The sequence below is a fragment of the Pseudorca crassidens genome, chromosome 6 (assembly GCF_039906515.1).
Source record: "Pseudorca crassidens isolate mPseCra1 chromosome 6, mPseCra1.hap1, whole genome shotgun sequence".
Taxonomy (NCBI): domain Eukaryota; kingdom Metazoa; phylum Chordata; class Mammalia; order Artiodactyla; family Delphinidae; genus Pseudorca; species Pseudorca crassidens.
In genome coordinates, this window is record NC_090301.1 from 54,657,900 (window position 1) to 54,678,608 (window position 20,709).

General features: G+C 40.2%; 1 protein-coding gene and 1 non-coding gene across 13 annotated transcripts in view; both read right to left on the bottom strand.

Moving 5' to 3' along the window:
* OSBPL6 (oxysterol binding protein like 6) overlaps nt 1–20,709 on the bottom strand; it is a 207,072-nt gene that overhangs the window by 30,287 nt on the left and 156,076 nt on the right. For 5 of the 12 annotated variants that reach the window (XM_067741421.1, XM_067741424.1, XM_067741428.1 and 2 more), the window contains 5 exons: nt 14,689–14,792; nt 14,033–14,125; nt 9,532–9,606; nt 3,948–4,113; nt 70–203 (listed from right to left, as the gene is read on the bottom strand). In XM_067741421.1, the coding sequence (XP_067597522.1) occupies nt 70–203; nt 3,948–4,113; nt 9,532–9,606; nt 14,033–14,125; nt 14,689–14,792 (572 nt within the window). The remainder of the gene's footprint in view (nt 1–69; nt 204–3,947; nt 4,114–9,531; nt 9,607–14,032; nt 14,126–14,688; nt 14,793–20,709) is intronic. The other 7 variants (XM_067741423.1, XM_067741431.1, XM_067741427.1 and 4 more) reach the window with 3 other exon arrangements.
* LOC137226868 (small nucleolar RNA SNORA79) lies at nt 3,533–3,676 on the bottom strand. The gene has a single exon (XR_010944565.1). It is a non-coding gene; the product is annotated as a small nucleolar RNA SNORA79 (small nucleolar RNA).

Consider the following 20,709-nt stretch of genomic DNA (forward strand, 5'->3'; position numbering starts at 1 on the left):
CTCCACCCCCATCTTTGGCTTATAGGGTTAGGAATGTATTATGAGAGTGAAACAAACACTCTCATTTACCTGAGACAGTGACTGTCGGAGCCGTGCCATCTGCGTGCTGTGGCCTGTATTGTGATCCTGCTCAGAAACCATCTGCTTAAGCTTCTCCTTCTCTATAGCTATGCTATTAAACGCTGACTTCAAAAGAGAATGCACTGCGTGGGGAGAAAAGTAAGAAACAAAGATCAAATGGATCCAGAAAGAATATACAAAATTATAAACTTCTCAGTACTTTAACTCATGCACAGATATTTTCTGGAAAGTTTATGTTACAGTCTAATTGAAAGTCAGCCATAAAATGGAATCTACCAGAATATCTATACACAAAACAAATATAGGAATGGTAATTAATCAGGATGAAAGTTTTAGCATTTCAAACCAGATAAACCAACAAAGACCTGGAAGCAGCATAAAAAATTATCAATTTTTAAATTTCAATATTTAGAAACTAAACTATAATTCCTAGAAAGAAAAGGGAACAAGTTTTACTCTGCTATATTTGAAGGCAATATTTGAGCAGTTCTGTGTACAATGAAGCCTCATGCAAATCATTTAGAACTATCAAAAATTATTTCCCCAAAGTGTGCACCCAAACAAGAGCATTTTATGAGTCCTGCCAATATAAATAAGACAGCTGTTTTAGAAGTTCTAACTAGTTCTCTTTCGGGTAGGAAATGATTTGGTCTTAAGAACAGCACTTGCATTACTTTCTCAGCCAAGAACATCATGATATCAGAAGTGTTTTTAAAGAGTACAAATTTCCAGTTATAAGATGAATAAGTTCTCGGGATCTAATGTATTGTGTTATAGTTAATAGTACTGTATTATTTACATGACAGTTGCTAAGAGAGTAGATCTTAAATGTTCTCACCACAAAAAAGAAATGGTGGGACTTCCCTGGTGGCGCAGTGGTGAAGACTCTGCACTCCCAATGCAGGGGGCCCGAGTTCAATCCCTAGTCAGGGAACTAGATCCCACATGCATGCCGCAACTTAGGAGCCCACCTGCTGCAACTAAGGAGCCAGCAAGCCATAACTAAGGAGCCCACGTGCTGCAACTAAGCAGCCAGTGAGTCACAACTAAGGAGCCTGCGGGCTGCAACTAAGGAACCCGCCTGCTGCAACAAAGACCCAGCACAACCAAAGAAATATTTTTAAAAAAAAGAAATGGTATGGTGTTAGCTATCACAATTATTTTCAGTATATAAGTGTATCAAATCAACATGTATACCTTGAACTTATACAATATTACAAGTCAATTATATCTCAATAGAGCTGGAAATAAAATAAAACAAAATAAAAGCAACAATAAAAACAACCTCCACCACCATTTCTGCATACCTAACAACATACATTGGTAAAAATTCAAGGCAGTCTTTAATTCTGAAACACAAAAAGGTTGAATTTCCAACTCCTATCTTTACAATAACAGTTTCTATAAAATGCAAAGTCTTCTAAAATAGGGATTTCCTTATAAGAGAAAGGATTTTTTTAAAGAAGTGGAAAAATTTAGCATAAAACAGTGGCCTGAATTAAAGGGGATAAATGGTGAGATCATAAGGGATTCACAATCTATTGATTTATGTGCTACATTCTAGTTATCAATTTTAAGGTAATAACTTGATAGCTGAAATATGTTAACCCAACTGGCAGCTCTAAAAGTGGACTCTCACTCATTTCAAAATCCATAATTCTTCCTAAAGAGTTCATTCAATAGTCATAGAAAAGCACCCCCCTTTTTTTTCTAGCACAACTGAAAAGAAAACATGTTGTTTCAACAAAGGCTTTAAAATTCTGTTGAAACTTGGATTTCCTGAAAGCCTCTGGATTGCAACCAAATACACAAAGCTTTCCCAGGGCTACCTTCAAATTTACCCATCTTCCTTTAGAAGCTGTGCTATAGTTAATTCACACATTTGCTGTCTCATTTTACCTGCTGCTATAACCTCACATTAGAAGTAAAAGCTACTGGTTTCCTGGCCATAAATCTATGCTGTTACATAAACAAAATAACATTGCTCTAGTCTAATGACATGATTAGCATCCAGCTAAGACATGCAATAAAAATGTGAAAGGAGTAAAACAGGAGGTGAAAGAGAGGTGGCCTTACAGAATCTCAACTGAAAAATCTATAGAAAAAAAAGGTGGGGGAGATGAGATAGTTTAATTGCTTCAGGATTGTGGAATTAAAGAAATCTCTGCTAGCATATCTTTGCTGATGGTTTAAGACTATAGGGCTTCCCTGGTGGCACAGTGGTTGGGAGTCCGCCTGCCAATGCAGGGGACACGGGTTCGTGCCCTGGTCCGGGAAGATCCTGCATGCCGCGGAGCGGCTGGGCCCGTGAGCCATGGCCGCTGAGCCTGCACGTCCAGAGCCTGTGCTCTGCAACGGGAGAGGCCACAACAGTGAGAGGTACCCCCCCCCCAAAAAAAAAAAAAAGGAGACTATACATTTTTGCTGACTTCAGCATTCCCAGAGATGTCCTCAGTGTGTGCCCCTTCTTTCCTGAGTCACTAGGCTCTTGAGTATTACGGGGGTTACTTGAGATGTTCCATTTAACACACATTTTCAAGAACATTTTATAACCTATTACCAGCGGGCCCAGAGGAAATAAATGTGATTGATTCATAATAAGATGTTAGTGACTGAAAACAACATAATGTGTATCTTTCTCCAAGAGACTGGGAAGGTACTATCATAAGGCACACGCACGCACGCGCGCACACACACACACACACACACACACACACACACACAAACTTTCAGTGGCTGAAATTTAAATACTACAGCAATAAGGGGAGGGAGTTAATTTGGGAGCTGAGGCTCTTCTTGGTAAACACAGACAAGACTGCCCAATCCACCTACACTCCACTCTCCTGCTTCTTATTTATTATACTCTTACTCTCTGTGCCTGATGACAGCAATTGAACTTCTGCAACATGCCTATTGAAAACTTAACATCAAAAAGGAGACTCCAAGGTGGGGTGGACTTCTGCTCCCCTCAAATCTGGACTGGCCTGGGAAGCTCTGACCAGTAGAGTGCAGTGAAGGGACAGTGCTTCAGGTCCAGAGCTGGCTGCTTCCATTCCAATCCACTCCATTCTTTTGGAGCCCTGAGCTGCCATGGAGAGGGAGAAGGAGAGGGACAGAGTTGTGTGCAGCCTCCCAGCGGTCCAACCAAAGTGCTAGTGAAGACACCTTGAACAATTTAGCCCAGCTTCCAGCTGAATACTGTTGAGGGAGCCCAACCAATGCCACGTGGCACAGAAGAACTGCTTAGCTGAGCCTTCCTGAATTCCTTACCCACAAACTGTAAAGTAAAACTTATTATGTCATTTAATAAAAAAAGAGTTTCAAACAGAATGTTTCTTTTCTTTTTTTCCCTTACTAAGGCTAACTCACAAGTATGTATTAAGTGATGAAAAACAGATGTTGAGTAGTAGTGTCTGCTGACCTGCCTAGGATAATGCCTTGTTTTCCCCCTAAGTGTTTGATTCCGCAAATTTCAGAGAATAAATAGATAATCCCATTATCCTAATATTCTCTGAGTGAAGAAAATCAAATTTTAATTTATGATGACCTACAATCCTAGTGCCAGGCCTGAAGGCAATAGGAAGAACAGTCATCAAAGGTTAACACCCTTTTTGTCTTTCTGCCTTTCTGCCTTTTCTCACCCTCAATGCTACTTTCTTTACTCAGTCAAAACTGTAACCCTATGATGTGTGTTCTCCCAGGAGGCGGGCATCATATCCCACTGCATTTTGTTTATAGAACTGCAATAAATACATAAACCATTTGACCTTTCTACCATGACCACCTAAACAAGGATAAGAGAATAAATGGCAACTTCCCATCAAGAAAGAGAGCTTCTCTCAAGGGCACATTATATTTATTGTTACCTTTCTGTGCAATTAGACAAAATTCTTCTTGAAGCTTTGTATAATCCATTGAACTTTCCAGAGGGTCTGTGAGGTGGCTAGGGGGAGTCTGAAATTCAATATCTGCACAAAGGTTGGGGTTGGAGGAATGCAAGCGAACCGGGGACATGGTAGCACTGAAAGGAACCTGAAAGGGGAGGACACAAATTATTAGAGAGCAACAGCACATTGTTCCACCCTCTCTTACATAGAAAAGATCTCTTCCAGTCTCCAGAATAATAGATTCCTCTCTGAGGACACACTCGGAGACAGTACTCATTTATTTTGCAGGTGGCTGGGTAGGAAGGAGTCTCATTTCCCATAGTTGATTTAGTACTGCCACTGACTCACTGGCTTTTCACTGTCACAGGGAGAGATGATTACACAATGACAGGGAGAACAGGCACAATCCCAGATAAGCTTCAGCTCTGAACCCACAGAAACAGTGCTGGCAGAAAGCAGTCTGAACTGTGACGTAGCTGACCTTCTCTCACAAAGTCTGGGTACTCAAATCAGAGCACTTTTTAAGCCTACTTCTTTCTGAGCCTGGAGCAGGAATTTACTGAACAGGTGAAAATTCAAGAGGTGCGTATACAGAAAGATTCACTTGCTCCATTGCCATTAGATAAAACATAAGTAAGTTTAATACTAAATATAATAATGGCTTAAAGGGACTCACAATTAAATTTGAAATTGATTTATCAAGATGTATTTGTAAATGAAATGTAAGTTACTGTAGTTTACCTTTGTATGTTACATAAACATGGCTTATGAACTGGCCAATATTGAAAAGCATTAAGTAAAAAAAGTCATATTCCTATAGATTTTCCCAAATGGCTAGAGGTACTTCCTTGCCCAGGCTGGATCTGGGCTAGGCTTCTGATGGGTGGAGGCAAAGCACCTTTCCCTCTCCTTCTAGAAGGTTCTACCTGACCATTACAAATGCTGTCAGCCAAACACTCTTGGAAAATGAGAATACCAATTCCTCTTATAAATCAGATTACCAGTAACCTCCCCTAATTCTTACCACACAGATATGCATTCAATTATCTTCAAGAATCAGACTCTCAGACTCCTCCACAAGCTGAATTTTGTATGAATTAAAAGATAATTCACACCCTCTACCTAAGAGAAAATATGCTGTAGGAGGAAGGAACCAATATCTTGTCTGATGTACATGTATGTCAGAACCACTTCCTTTTTTCATTGTTTTATTTAGCTTTAAACCTCATGATAGAAAAAGAGGGGAGGGAGGGACCCTGCAAGCATGTGCCTGTGCACGGAGGATACAGGGATGGAGGAGATGGAGAGACCCCAAAAATCTAGCCTGAGCTGCAGTTGGTGGGTCTGGGTGAGGGCAGTTGAGACTGGAGAGGGTCCTTAGGATGTAGCTTTGTCTTGGCAAGGAGTTATTTATCTCAAAAGATATCCAAGGCTTACTGGGAAAGAAAGTGGGCATGAAGCTTTCTCCCCAGTTTTGCTAAGCTAAGCATGTTAATATATGATCTGTGAAGAATCTGGTATCTGGAGTCATCAAAGTAACTCTTCCTCATCCCCCATGGGGACCTTGGCTACACTGGGCTGGGAGGTGTCAACAGCTTGTTTATCTCATCAGGATCGGAATTCCTGGCTATTCCAGAGAAGAGACACAAAAGTGGCAGATAAGCCATTTGAGAAAATGGAGTCCTTGGGTTCAGTAGTTTGCTGGAATCCTATCCAGGCAACTTTGTGACAGTAATGACTGAGGTTTTTTAGGATATCCATAAGGGAATGGGGTTTATGTGAAAGAATATTTAAAGATAGATAAAGAAAATTTCTGTCCTTGCCTGTGGTGATGCTAAATCTAGAAAGGGCAGTCAGCCCAAGGCCCTCTAGGAGGGACAGAGAGAATCCATGGAAAGGTTGGTCATGAGAAGGTCATGGGCAGAGACTGTGACTTGAGGAAATGGATAGACCAAGGAGTTTGCAGATTTAAGGATATGGTTTCAGGATGCAATGAACTAGAAGAGCATTTGAGAAAAAGGAATGTGCATGTTCGGTGGTGGGGAATGAAATGTGTTGAGGATCAACAAAAGGGTTTTATCTGCACTCAGGTGCCCTCAACGCTCCGAGGAGGGGCATGGCGTAGGAGAGGGGTCTCCTCCCTTGAGTGGATAGGGAGGCTGTGGGAGCAGTAGTGATGGGAGGCCAGGGTGTAGTGGAGGCCCAGAGAGTCCAGTGAGGACCCAGACTTGTTCCTGAGATAATGGGCTCTTTATTAAAAGTTGGAATCAGACACTGAGAAGAAAAACATGTTACAAATTTATATTTTGAACATAATGGAAGTTTAAATTGGCAATTAAAATGGTAAAAATGATTTTGCATATAACCCACAGGGAAAGGGACTTGGAATGCTCTATTCAAACTGCAGCCAAACAGTTCCCTGGGACACTGAAAACTAATATTTATATACTTCTGACTGAAAATGTTTACATTGGTTTTTTTTTTTTTTTGGTTAAAATAAGTATGTGGAATGGATCATTTTAATTGAAAAATTCATGAAATGAAATTGAAAATACAAATTGAGATGTATTAATCTAACTCTAACTGAATATCTCTTCAGCCTGGGGGCTTATTTACTCAGTTTTTTATTCATCAATGTGAGTATTATGGGATTTGAAAATTTAAACGGTAACTAGGTTCTCTGTCAGTGATGACTGGAGTGGGGCTGTCTACAGCTCTCAATGTTTGTATGTGAGAAACCTCAATGCTGGAAATGCAACTTCACATCCTCCTTAGGAAAGAAATCCAAGGCTTCCTTGAAATCCTGTGACAGGGAGGAAGCCTGATCCTGGAATATTCTGGTACCAGTAACTGCAGTTTGGAAGGGGGCTGTTAGGAGACGCTTTTATCACCTGTCTATAAAGAAGCCAAAAGAGAAACAGAACAGTGGACTGGCACTGAAATTTAGCAGCGGTAAACATGAACAAAAAAGAGAACACACAACAGCAAGTCTAAGGAAGATATTGAGCATACACAACTCACGGAGCCAATATGAAAAGTCACCTGCTACTGGTACTCTGCATCACACGTACAGGGATGCTAGTGTGGGGTACTGATTGCACTGGGACTCTTGGGGTCTTTCCATGGGGAGGGGCCAGCGTTTCTCCTTTCCAACCCCCTATTCTGTTGGGCCTGCCTGATGGTGCAAGCGGACCATTATGGATGCTAGTGCTAAGAATCAACAAGACTAAATCTCTGGAACATCCTGGGTGTACTTGTGTTTGGGAGCAATCTCAGCTGCCCTACACACCTAAGTGGGCAAGGAGAACAAGTAGCTGGAGTCATTTGGAAGAATTCCAGACAAAAGGCAACTAGCAGGACAGGACAGACTCCAAATGTGTGGGCTAACTTTACTGTTGGCAAGAGGAAAGGCAGGGAATTAAGGGGAACCACTGCACTAAAAGAAACAGGAGGGCTGAGTCACCAGCAACAGGTCACTGCGATGTGGGCAAGGGGGCTGAGGGAGCCAGCGGAAGGTCCTGCTAGATGTTGTCCTGCTCTGGTATGGAGTTAAAAGCTATAGATCCTAGAGGGTTTAGGGTAACCACTCCCTCTAGTTATTCCCGAATACATGACTAAATGCTGCCAGCTTCATTCATTAGATGCTCTAAGTTATTCTTAACCTCTGTGGTCACAGCTACCCTGGAGGAGGTGAGCATTAATACCTCCATCTTTCAAAAGCTTTTTCTCTTGTACTCCCAACTAAAAAAAAAAAAAAATCAACCTATTCAAATAGGTTCTAATCTCAGTTTTATTATATTCACTATATTTATCTGCAATCAAAAAAATGAACACAGTAGAAACACAATCACTTCCCTGCATGCCATCCTAGAAGTACATTATTTAAGGAAACATTTGTATTTTCATAAAATGACTGACCCTCCCTTTCCAGACTGAGATATTGTTCTCTCTCTAATAATCATTTGGATTTCTGAATTTTGTAAATGAAAGGTTACATTTAAGAATTTAAAAATTGACTTTACATGAATTTATTGTCAGAATCTGTTACCATGTCAGTATGAGACACTTTTTTCATCTGTATTTGAATACATGCATAAGATAGACATTAACCATGAAATCAATTTCAAAAATTCGTTTGTTCAAGTGTTCACAAAACTGTGAGTTTAAGAGTCAGTCCCTGGGGCTTCCCTGGTGGCGCAGTGGTTAAGAGTCCGCCTGCCAATGCAGGGGACGCGGGTTCATGCCCAAGTCCGGGAAGATCCCACATGCCACGGAGCAGCTGGGCCCGTGAGCCATGGCCGCTGAGCCTGCGTGTCCGGAGCCTGTGCTCCGCAACGGGAGAGGCCACAACAGTGAGAGGTCTGCGTACCGCAAAAAAAAAAGAGTCAGTCCGTAATAAATTCCATGTCACTTGTTCATTTCATAATCAAAATTATTTCTGTCTCTCAAACAAACCAGCTGAGTACCCAGATATAAATCAAGAGTCAGTCATGAGTTATAAAGTAGAAAACCAACAATCCATACACCAGTATCCATTCTCCTACAATGCAACCAAAATCTTTTCATATTTTTCAGCAATTCTAGTCTTAAAATACATTCCACCAGCAGCAAGAGCAACACTATGATAATTCAGGAAATCTTACGTAATAGCCAAAAAATTAATGTTTGCCATGAACTCAGTATTCTGTATATAAAAAGTTGATAGGATGTCATGATTAAACAAATATTATGATTTATTTTTATCCAGCATAAGGTTCTTGGTTTACATATTCTATTTTATATTCCACGTGGCAGTTCACTATTCTAAGCACCTTCTTTTCAATTTTAAGTTATTTGCCTTATATATCTCAATATTCCCTCTATCCTCCTAACATCCACCCTATCTTCTCTTTAAAAAAAAAAAGCCAAACCAACATCTAGATGTGAATTAAACACCATTTAACTCTGTGGTTCTCTCCTTTCCACACTATATTTTCTGATTTCCAGTTGAATATTCTTTCCAGAAAACAACTTTCCTTTGCTAAGTGTAAGTTTGGGTAGCTGCTGAGAGATGATATCAAAATTCACCTTTTCTCACCCTCTCATTTCATTATTCTCACATCCTTTTCAAACAGTCACATTGCTACCAAAAAAGCACAATTTACATCTGTAGTAACATGGCTTTTCTTAGAAAAACAGAAATCAGTTAGCAACGGTTCCAATATCAGTATGGCAAAAAAAACAAATAAAAAACCAAAAAGAAAAACCCCCAAACCCACACCGTTTCAGGAAATCGCCCACACACTCCGTTTTGCATCCTTGAATTTAAACTGTTTCTCACACCGAGAGTAGAAGTAGAGATCTGGATCCCATGATAGTTTTCCATTGCAAACCCAAACACCTGTGTGCGAGGCCGGCAGTGCAAAGACAGCCAGAGAACATGCGAGGACCCCGCCAACACAGGAGAGGGCTGTGCTTGATGCCATCCCACACGAGTGGCACCATTAGAACGCAGGGCAGGGTGACACTAGTACACAGTTTCTCATTCTCATTAAACATCCACTTGAGATTGAAATCCACTCACTGTTGTAGCCACTGCTGCTGCTAGCCTCTGCCGGCGCCGAGTTGTGCTGAACTGGCCCTTCGAAGATGGCCCTTCCTGACAGTGAATGAGAGAAGAGGAGGGAGGAGAAAACATGGGATGGGGGAGGGAGAAGACAGGATATGGGAGGATGAAAGATAATCAGACAAGGGAGAGGGAGAATTTTTAACTGAAAGTTGACTTTTGCTAAATCTTAGCATTGAAAATAGCTTGTAGGGGCATTCATACTGTGAGAAAAGTTTATTGTTCTCATGGTAGAACACCCAAACACTTAAATCTATTTGCTGAATATAACCCCTACCCCAAAAGGAGATGGAAAGTTATGAAGTGATGAAGAGCTTACGATTTCAAGGTAAAATAAATGTACGTCGTTTTATTCATGCAATGTCATGTTCTACGAAGCCAAAAGGCATTCAGTAGATTGAAGCAAAAAAAAAAAAAAAAAAATGAGTTCAGGGAAAAGTGACTAAATAAATAATGTGCAAAGGCTAAAGCAAACAGGTTGTAATGAGAGCCTCCTGTTGGTCAGGAAGAATTTTTTGTTTCTTGCTGGGAGGAAAAAGTAAGGGGAAGGATACCAGGAATCCTCAACTCCCTATGTTTTCTCCTACTATAAAGGTCTCTGGGATTCAATATTAAGAATTATATTGATTTTTGGGTTGAAAAATTTTCCAAGGAGGAAGCCAGTCCCCATAATATAGGAAAGTAATCTCAATGTCCTCAGTGTGCTGGGATAACACCTATAAAAATCGGCTATGAAAATCTGAAAGTATAGGCTTCATTTAGTGATGTGCAACTATGCATAAACCAGTAGAAGAATCTTAGAGCTTGCTTTCTTTCCTTCTTTCTTTTCTTTCTTCTCTTTTTGGTGGACACGATAAAGGGTAATAACACTGCCTTCTAATCAACTCAGCTTTGCTGCATTTGACAGACCCTGACTCTTCAAGGTTGTGAGCAATAAATTCAGTTCTAATTAGCTGAAATGTTCTCAGAGTCACCTAACAGTCAGACTGAGAAAAAAACCAGCATGGCTGTGTTAGTCTTTTTGGAATAACAGAAAAATATTTTAAATTCTTATATCTCCAATTCTCTTTAATTTTGCAAATTATATTCACATTTCTCTCAATCGTCATAAATTTTCTGTGTACGTATATGTATGTTTATTAAACACAAACACACACACATAATCTGCTCTAGACAAAACATTTCCTATACAAAATTCCTTTATGCCTACTGTAATAAAAAAAAAAGGAGAAAGAATATATTTTTACTCTTCAGTGTAATTTGAGCATCTGTGAGATCTAGGATAGCTGCACATGAATGACATAAGATCAATTATCTGCTACCTCATACCTCCTACTATTCCTGATTCTCTGCAATATCTACGGATCTAGTATTTAATGCATGCTATTAGCAACACAGGAAATGTAGCAGCAATCTCTTCTACAGCAACCCTTATAAAATCATTCTCTTCTTGCCCTCCTCCACCTCATTTAAAACACAACCAAACTGTTTTACTGCATGATGATGATACTGAGATTTTTATGAGAATGAGAAATTTGAGCTTTGGGACACAGGAAGTATTTTTTCTAAAAGGTAATTCCACAGAGACGTCTAGGACAACTATTGCCTCCAATGAATTACACAATGGATTCTTGAGCTAGCTTCCCAGTGGCTTCAAGGAGAAATATGGTCCAAATTTTAACATTCACATTCGCATCGACAGTACAATCTAACTTACCTAAGAATAAGCAATCAAACATCCAGTATAACATGTTCTTCATTTTTACTTTCCTAAGGTCAATTTTTTAAATGACCTATTTTATAATTATTTCAAAAATTACAACTACTACAGAACGCTGCATACAAACTTCAGTAAAACAAGATCCATGACAACAATAGCAGGAACAATAACCACCACCACCACCAGGCAGTCTAGGTTCCTGCATAAATGTCTGGTGGACTAGAAGTTGATGATAGAGGGGATGAAAAATGAGCCACTCACTACAAAAAATCTCTCAAGTTGGCCACAACAATGAAGAAAGTGGTTCAAGTAGTGAGATGATTAAGGGCTCAAAACAACTACCTGGTATCATGAGATGGGATTCTGATGGTCAAGAAACATTTAAAACAGGAGGGAAAAACCTGTGTATTAGGGTGGGAGAAAGTGGTGGGTATGTTTAATCCACTACAGTAAAAATAAATGCTATGACTTTCTGTAGGTAAAATACTGATGAGTAATGACAGTCATATTAGTCATAGTCATCCCTGGCTGATTTTAAGATTCCCCAGTCAGGTGTGCATGGTGAAGAAACTTCCAAGTAACTTCTCAGTGATAGAGAATGAGCATCCTGAGGGATCCTGGAAGGCCCGTTGGTTTGGGTGAGCAGAAAATGTCTAGGGATGGTACCAAATTCTGCAGCATTCACCCTACGATCCTTTGTTTTACCAGATCAAGTGGAAGTGAGGTTTCTCTTGGAAGGATTGATAGCTTACCACCACCTCTCAGTCTATTTATTTCCACTGGAGTTGGAGCTAAATCTACTTTCGAAAGTTTAACGTTTTCTTTGAGTATGGGATGAGATGGTTTCAATTTCCCCCCAAAATAATTAAACTAGAATCACAAGGGCCATTTTGTTACTCTTTGGCAAAACAGAAACAAGGCAAAAGAGCATAAATGAAAATTTAAGAACAAACCACCCCAAAATGTGACAGGAATATGAAATGGAGAATATTCTCCTGCTTTTTGAACAACTTCTTTTGATGACTCAGAAAAAAATCTCCATAAGCTCTCCACACATTGAAAAGCACAGCCTGTGAATAGGAGGGCTATACAGAATTACACTCTGTTTCCTCCAGAAAACACTGAGTGATATGGGGACCATGGTGGGCCTCGTAACCACAGTAGGACAGCCAGTGGCATTGCACTCATACACGTTGAGAACCAACCTATTGCAGACCACAACTGTGAATGGGAATTTGTTCAGTGGGATACCTCATAAAAACAAGATTGAAATGCTATCTATCCACAAATGTATATGTTCTTATGATGCTGGCCTTCTTCAATTATTTTATTTATAATTAAGGTTCTTTTTTCCTGGCTATGATAACCATAGATACCATGTTTAAAAAACAACAACAACAACAAAAAACGACCACCACAAAACTAGACAATCATATGCTCAAAAGCAATTTTAGGCAATTTTCTTGTGAAGTCATTTGGCACATTTGTCTCTATAGTATTAATTTTCTGAAAAGAAGGGAAAACGCACAGAAACATACTGAACAAAAGACCACAGAAAATTGTGTTCATAGAATATGGACATTCTAACAAAAAAACACACCGATCATTAGTGCTTGTGAAAATTTATTTTCAAATATATCAGATTAGCAAGCAAAGCAACAAAGAGTTTGTTATTCATACATTCAGAATTAAAACACAAAGAATGTTATCAATAAAACTAGAATTAAGGAAGAATTATTGTACTTATTTAAAAGACTGAAGAATTCTAAAAGGCAGTCCCTTTTACCTCTGTGTTAGAATATAGATTGATTTTAGTGCAATAAAAAGAAAAACAAAATCATAAGTCTAATTTTGATTGTGCAGGGCAAGAGTCCTTTATAATATATAGCTAGAATTGGAGTAGCAGAAATTCAAGCTTAAAGCTCTGAAAGTAACATGAATTTTGATGTAAGAGATTTTAGGCATTTGCCATATTTTGTATCACTGCCATGCAATGACATAAAAGGATCTTACTTTAAAAATTTTAAACTATTCATTTCAACTAAATAACTTATTTACAATGAATTTCAAGTAAATTTATCACACGCCATGAAGACTTTAGTTCAAATTTTAAAAGTGAAAATGTTGATGGCCAATAATATTTTTGTAGAATCATAGCATTTTAGAGTTGAAAAGGAATTCAGAGATCATCAAGTAAACTCGATCACTTTACCCAGGAGTTAATGGAAGCCCCGAAACTTTAACAGAAATGCATGAGATTATACTGCCAGGAAATCACAGTGATTAGATTAGAACCCAGGTTTGTTACTTTCTAACCTATTGCAGTCCTCATCTCATTTATTGATAGATACAAGTTTGGACAGGGTTAACACATAAAAGCCTCTTTTAAGATCTAGTATATATAAGTGAATTTTCATTACAACCCATTTGATTTTCAGTCTAGATTTTTAAGGTGACTTTTTGTTAAAATATGTTTTAATGGTTCCAAGGCCATAATTGAGGATGAAAATTCCACTTTACAGCCATATTACATAATTTTAGCCTTAAATTCTTTTTACTTATGCCAGAATAAGAATAGATTTCTCACTACTTTAGATAATATAACTCAGTCTGAAAAGCACTAGCTTTAAGGCAGTTAAAAGCTGCTTTAAACTTTTCAACTTCTATGAATTGATATATACAGACTAATATTTTAAAATATATATATAAGTATAAATGAAGGAAAAGTAAAGTCTGTACCTGCAGTTGTATTTTTGTATCTTTGCTGACACTTTTTGTTCTCCATCGTCTTGTGACCCGCTTGTCTTTCTTTGAAATATCTACACAGTTAGCCTACATTACACAAATAGTTAAAAGCAACAAAGCATTATTAAGTTAACACAGATGATACAGGTATAGACAAAGAGAGCACAGCAAGTTAGTACAGAATCATTGTTAGACACCTAAAGCAAACCAGCCAGGAGATAAAGGTATATCTGATGCACAGTGGGCATTAAAAGCAGAGATAAAAACTTAACCATAAAACATATTTTTCTGCTACACCAAATGAAAACAGGATTAGCGTTTTTGCTACATGAAAAGACAGTAATAATTCTGAGAGTATCTAAGTTATGTCTTCATAACTATCATTTCTAATGCAACACAAAAATGAAAGAATGATTCAGATATTTACTTCTTCCAGTTAGTTTGTATTTAAATGTAAAACATTTCAAAACATATATCTTAACACAATGACACCAAGATTCAAAAGTATTAAGAATAAATCCAGAATATAAACCAATCCTTATTGTAGTTATTTCCCTTTAAATGTTACCTTGTATATCCATAGAACAATCCAGTAAAAATTCTGAGTGAATATCTTAAGGTCCTTTGACCAACAGAAGTAAAATGTTTACCTGCATGTCAGTAAAGTTAGGCGCTGACTGAGTTCTCTGAAGTATTTCCAAATTCTGCAGGAGTTTGCTAAGTTCCACAAGGTTTGACTGGCAGTGTGCAAGGTCTAATACAAATCAGAAATTAAAATATGTTACAACTGGGCAGGGAGTGGTGGTGATGATAATAAAAGGCACTCTATCCAAATTATGGCAAATATGATGAGGCAGATCTATGTTTATAGAATGATGATACTGGCAAATGAAAGAAAACAGAACTGGTCTCTGGTTTAGAACCATACAACCGCTGATTATTTACTGGATGACCTCAAAACCCACTCTTACAAATGAACAGTTATTAGTGTAGAAAGCCATTAAAATCCCAGTGAAATTGGGTGTGCTCATTTTCTTGCTGAGGTGGGCTTCGTCACATCAGAAGCACACTCAAGGGAACTTCAGCAGTTGTACAGTTCTGTTGTTAGGAATGTGTCTACCTGCTCTGAAGGTCTTCATATAGGACTCAGAATCTCTGCACACTCTACAGAGAGCAGGGCAGCAGCAATACATCGGGGGCCAGGTCCCACCCAGGTCCCATCTCTCAGCAGCATCTGCCCTAGGGTGGAGCCCTAGGTGAGCTGTTCAAGTGCTGTTGTGGTTCTTCCAGGGAACTCTTGGCCATCAGTGGCCTTTAAATTCCTCAAGAAAGGAAATCACCAAACGCAGGTGACGGAAGAGAGTACTGAGGGGGCTAGGACCCTTCCACCACCCCCTCCCCATTTCAGGGGAGGCAGCACCATTGTACTCCTCCCACGCGCCCCACGAAGAAAATAAAGTGAGTGACTTGGAAGGGTAGGAAATACCGAAGATAAACGGGAAGGAATGAGGGAGAAAATTAGTACAAAGAAAGAAGGCAGGGGTTAGAAGGAAGAGGAGAAAGGAGTTGGCTAGAAGAGATCTATTTTTTTTTTTTTTTTTTTTTGGTACACAGGCCTCTAACTGTTGTGGCCTCTCCCATTGCGGAGCACAGGCTCTGGACACGCAGGCTCAGCGGCCATAGCTCACGGGCCCAGCCACACCGCGGCATGTGGGATCTTCCCGGAACAGGGCACGAACCTGTGTCCCCTGCATCAGCAAGCGGACTCTCAACCACTGTGCCACCAGGGAAGCCCAAGAGACCTACATTTTAACTTGCCTTTTAAAGAACAAAACGACATCACAAGCACCATGCTGGTACGGACATTATCTAACACTACCTATCCATTAAAGCTTCTATCCAGTAAATATTACATTAATTCTCCTAAATAACTGTGATTATTCTACACAAATGGTGTACGTAAGTAGCGTAGAGATATAGAAATGAGGCTTAAAATCCTTTCTAACAGAATGGAAAGAGAACTTGGTGAATGAATTCGATTCAAGGCAAAAGGATCCAAAACTAAGGGTCGGGAGACACTGATTTACTTTACACTTCTCAGCTGCAGTTTTCTTACCTGTCAAGTGGTGACGGTACTATTTACTCTCTTACCTTCCTAACGAAAGTAGCAACTGAGATGGGAGGTGAGAAAATTCTATGAAAACCAGAAATGGTCTTTATGGAGCATTAACTGCACTATGTTTAATCATTCTTCTAGGGCCTTAACTTGGAACAAGCACACCATTCCTTGACACTTCTATTATGGAAGAAATGAAACCCCTGGCAGAATTTTGCTCCTTGCTTAAGTGTCTGGTTGTATGTAAGGATTATAAGGACTTGCCCAAGACAATAAAAATACCTTTAAAAAGAAATCTCTAGAATTACATTAAATTAGATCTAATTTTAGAATCTGGGAAAAAGGAAATATTATGCCAAGAAAGGACTGTTGAGACAGTTTATAACAGTAAAAAATTTAAAACTTAAATATCTAGCAGTTTACTTACTTTCTCATCTTCCCTACCTTGTTCTAAAAAGAACTCTACTCAATATTCTGTAATAACCTACATGAGAAAAGAATCTGAAAAAAGAATAGATATATGTATATGTATAACTGAATCATTTTACTGTACGCCTGAAACTGACACAGCATTGTAAATCAACTATATTCCAAAATAAAATTTAAAATTAAATAAAATAAAAAGAAACATCCAATTGCAGAATAGTTAAATAAATTAAGGTATATCCAAAGTTATCCATTTACTATTTCATTTAGGAATCACTGACTTGGAAGACACTATGCACCCAGCACAGTTCTAAGCACAGGGAATATAGCAATAAAATAAGATTCATGGAATTTACATTCTGGTTTAAAGAAAATGTACACAATAAATAATCTGTACGTTGAACCATTACATACCATTTTAGTGATGGCATATACTGGTACATAAGGATGGCATATAAAATACTAATTTATGGGGCTTCCCTGGTGGTGCAGTGGTTGAGAATCTGCCTGCCGATGCAGGGGACCCGGGTTCGTGCCCCGGTTTGGGAGGATCCCACATGCCGCGGAGTGGCTGGGCCTGTGAGCCATGGCCCCTGAGCCTGCGCGACCGGAGCCTGTGCTCTGCAGCGGGAGAGGCCACAGCGGTGACAAGCCCGCGTACCGCCAAAAAAAAAAAAAAAAACAGAAAAACTAATTTAATATTTTGTTTCTATGGGAAAAAATGCTCTCCAAGCACCAAGAAATTCTCTTACATACTTGAGATCTGGACTGACGGAAGTCCAGACCTATGAATAGCTAACCTCTTTAAGTACTGGAACTATAAATGTGCTATGTTATGGGTTCAAGAAGATGTTACTTGATGAACTTCTGAAATGCAACCAACCTCAATATTGCGATGCTATGAAATGATCAAAATAGACCACCCCCCCAAAAAAAAGTGCTGTGGTAGTTCAGGAAAGGGACAGTTACTGTGGTTTGAGGTCGTCAGAGTAGACTTATAAGAGCCAGTAAAACCTTTTGTGGGTCTGGAGGATTGATAAAAAGGCTTCAGCAAAACAGGAAGGTGGAGGAGGGCAGAGAGGGCACTGCAGGTTGGGAAGACAGCCTGTGCAAAGGCATGGAGGCAGGAACATGCAAGCACGTTTAGGAAATAGCAAATAAGTTTAATTAGGCCTATGGAAGGCAAGGTTGAAAGGGTAGGCAGGGCCAGAAAGCTGAAAGCTGGATGTTAAACCCTGGGCTAAGTAGTTTGGACTAAAGCCCAAGAGCTCACGGAGAACAACCTGAAGAGATTTTTGCAAAAAGTTATTTTATGAAATAGTGGTCTTGAGGGACTATTATATGTAGTGAACAAAGAATGGCTTTGGGATTAGTCAAATGTGGGTTGGCTGGAGTCCCAGCCTCTCTATCGGGGCAGCTGTGTAATCTTGGGCAGGCTCCTTAACCTCCGTGCATTTCACTTTCCTCATCTGTGAAGCGGGGACAGTAGCAATACCTACGTCTCATAGCTGAGGGCAACGGGATAACGGCTGCTAAGTGCCGGCACTGGATGCAAACATGTCCAAACACAGTAATTTCCCAGGAGCCTCTGAGAGCGACGGAGCCACAGAGCAAGAGACTGAGGGTGCGGGTACCAGTCCGAGACTGGGCAAAGGGTGAGCCTGAGTTAGGACAGCAGAAATGGAATTCCAGAGGAAGGGTAGATGAGGGGGAGGGGAGATGGGGGAAGTTTGCAAAGAAATAACAGAACTCAGTTTCAGCTGGATGAACAGGGTGGGTGAGTCAGAGATGACAGAGGTTTCAGGAGTGGTTATGAGAGCAGCACTGACAAAAACAGGGGAGCCCAGGAACTGGGACCATTTCCACAGAGGAGACAGAGAATTTGGTTTTAGACAGGCTGAGGAGAAGGCGTGACCGAGTGTACAGGCAGAGAGAGTCCACAGCAAGGGAGGGGGTGGGAATGTAGCACGGGCTGGATACAGAGGTCTGAAATTTAAAGAGAGTTTTCAGCCCTTTTGAGAGAAATATGGTGCAGTGATTAAGAGCACACGCTCTGGAGTCAGACTGCCTGAGTTTGAATCCCAGCTCCACCATTACTAGCTGTGTGAACTGGGTCCAAGTGAGTTAACTTCTCTGTACCTAAGTTTTCTCATCTAGTGGAGTAAAGTGGAGTTGAGAGGATTAAATGAGCTGACGCACTTAAAACACCTAGAACAGTGCCTGTGGCACCCCATACCTATCAGCTGCCGCCACTACTACTACCATCATCAAAACAGAGACTGCAAGGCTCCCCTGGTGGTGCAGTGGTTGGGAGCCCACCTGCCAATGCAGGGGACGCGGGTTCGTGCCCCAGTCCGGGAAGATCCCACGTGCTGCGGAGTGGCTGGGCCCGTGAGCCATGGCCACTGAGCCTGCGCGTCCGGAGCCCGTGCTCTGCAACAGGAGAGGCCACAACAGTGAGAGGCCCGCGTACAGCAAAAAAAACCCCAAAAAAACAAAAACAAAAAAAGCCCAGAGACTGCAGTTGAAACTAGAAGCATGCCTGTCATCTCCAAAGCACAGAGCACAGTCGTTAGGATCAAGTTGGCCTGGGTTAGCCCTTCAGCTCTGTCAAGTACTTGCTGTGTAACTTGGACAAGTTACTTCATCTCTCTGAGCTGTAGTTTCTCTACCTATAAAAATATGGTTCAAAATTCCTGCTTGGTACTATTGTGAAAATCTATAAAATACCACATATGTAAAGTGCTTAGTTCAGTGCCTGGCCCATAGGAGCACTCAACAAGCTATAGTTACTATTATTGAAGCTAAAAGCAGAATACTTTATCTTGATCATCCCTGCAACCAAGGTTGGCCAGAGGAGAATCCCAATGAAACAGAGAAGCAGCAGCTGGAAAAAAAGGAAAACTTCACGGGGCCTAAAAGAGGAGGCTCATTAAAGAAGGTCTTGCAGGGCGGGCCAGAGGATGAGGCTTGAGAACAAAGCAGAAAGCAGATGGTGTCCTGCTGCCAAGAATGCTTCTTCTATAGAGCAAAAAGGGCAAAGTCAAATTATGGGAGAGAAGCTGAAGTCTATGGGTAGGAATGACTGAAGTGGGAAAGGCTGAGGTTGTTCTCAAGACAGGAGATCATTACTACACTAAATCCTGAAAGAGAACAGAATGGCAGGATGAGGACACAGGTAGAGAGATCAGGATGGGGGGAAGCAGGGTCACCCCCGAGACTGGAGAGAGGGCACAGGGATGGGCCACAGAGTATCTGAAGCATACAGGGAGACAAAGACATCCCCCCACCAGCCAGGGGCTTCTTGGCATCAAGGTCAATGTCAATTTATTTTGGTCACATGAATGGACTTTGTCCCAGTAGACAGTCTCAATCTTTTCAGCAATGTCGGTGGCCAGGTTAAACTCCAAAAGCGTGTGCAAAGTGGCAGAAATTAGAGGAGAGGCTGACTGTCTAGAACCGCCGCAGAGGCAAGCCTGCAGTGTCTAGGACAGTGAGGTCAGCTTCTTCCCCAACCTGAAGTTCATAAAGGCAAAGTAATGTCTGTGTGTTTTGTGAATATACTCAAGTAAAACCCTTTTAATGGAATGTTAGCTGGACACACTTTATGAATATAACATCCCCCTTAAAGCCATATTTTCACATAAAGATTAAGTTTGGAATGTGGAGAGGGCTAATAAAAATGCTGCAGACTTTGAGTTCACACATGTGTAAAGCAAAAAAAAAAAAAAAAAAAAAAGAATTGGTTGGGGCATGAACACAGGTTGCCAATCTCAATTTTTCTAAGTGAGGACATAAAATAACGTAACATCTCCTTTCACCATAACTTCATAAAAGAAAAAAATTTAATATCAAAAAACTTAGGCCCAACATCATCTCAAGATAATTAAATCAATTTAGATATATTAAATACTTGTTATGTTGTTTTTGTGTTGTTTTGTTTTGTTCATTTTTGAAGGTCAAATGAAAGCTGTCTCACAGACTGGAAATGGTCTGTGGATCCAGTTTGGACCAACGTGCTAAGGCTCATTTCAAGGAAGGAGAAAGTTTCTGCAGATTAAGAGGCTGAGAGATGGTACAGTGAAGAATCATGTATTAGCTCGGAGTATTTAATAACTGATCCATAGTG